Below are 908 nucleotides of genomic sequence, written 5' to 3'. Positions count from 1 at the left end.
CCCCGAGGGGGGAGAAAAAAAAAAAAAAAAAAAAAAAAATTTTTTTTAAAATTAAAAGAAAAAAAAAAAAAAAAAAAAAAAGGGAGAAAGAGAGAGAGGGAGAAAAAATAAAAAGCTCAAAAAAGAGGAACGGGGAAGGGGGGGAAAAAAATTCCAGCCCTGGAGAAAAGAAAAATACTGGGAAGATGGAGGAGCTCCCACGCACGCGGGTGTGCGCCCAGAAACACGCGCGGGGCCAGATGTGCACGGGCCGGGCCAGATGTGCGCGCCTGCAGCTCCAGGTGGGCACAGCCAGGTGGGCCCGGGGGTCCCGGGCCGGGGCCAGATGTGCACGCACAGGAGCACAGCCCCGAAATGCAGATGCGAGCCCCAAAACGGAGATGTGAGCCCCAAAACCCAGATGAGCGCCCCCAAATGCAGATGTGCGCCCCACACGTGTGCAAAGGTGGGTGACGTGTGAGAACGGGGGTGCACGAACACCCCAAAACACACAGACACCTGTGCACACCCCAAAACACACATTTACACCCCAAAACACACATTTACACCCCAAAACACGTATGCACACCCTAAAATACCACAAGTTTACATCCCAAAACACACGTGTACACCCCAAATCTCCCCCTCTCGCCCTAAATCCCCCTCAGACACCCCAAATCCCCATCGCACACCCCAAAGCTCCCTTGCTCACCCCAAACCACACATTTACTCCCCAAACCCCCCTCGCACACCTCAAACCCCGCTCTCCCACCCCAAATCCCCTTCAAATCCCCCTCACCAGCCCCAAACCCCGCTCTCCTACACCAAACCCCCCTCTCCCGCCCCAAACCCCACATTTACTCCCCAAAATCCGCTCTCCCACCCCAAACCCCACATTTACTCCCCAAAATCCGCTCTCCCACCCCAAA

At 54.1% G+C, this 908-nt stretch overlaps 1 protein-coding gene across 1 annotated transcript in view; it reads left to right on the top strand.

Moving 5' to 3' along the window:
• Positions 1 to 185: 185 nt before the first annotated feature.
• LOC102034084 (kin of IRRE-like protein 1) overlaps positions 186 to 908 on the top strand; it is a gene marked incomplete at its 3' end in the record, with an annotated part of 25,918 nt that continues 25,195 nt past the window's right edge. Inside the window, 1 exon segment of the mRNA XM_031065342.1 lies at positions 186 to 261. Coding sequence (XP_030921202.1) covers positions 186 to 261 — 76 coding nt within the window.

This window comes from Geospiza fortis, unplaced genomic scaffold (assembly GCF_000277835.1).
Source record: "Geospiza fortis unplaced genomic scaffold, GeoFor_1.0 scaffold735, whole genome shotgun sequence".
Classification (NCBI taxonomy): domain Eukaryota; kingdom Metazoa; phylum Chordata; class Aves; order Passeriformes; family Thraupidae; genus Geospiza; species Geospiza fortis.
This window is presented reverse-complemented; position numbering and strand designations above follow the sequence as displayed.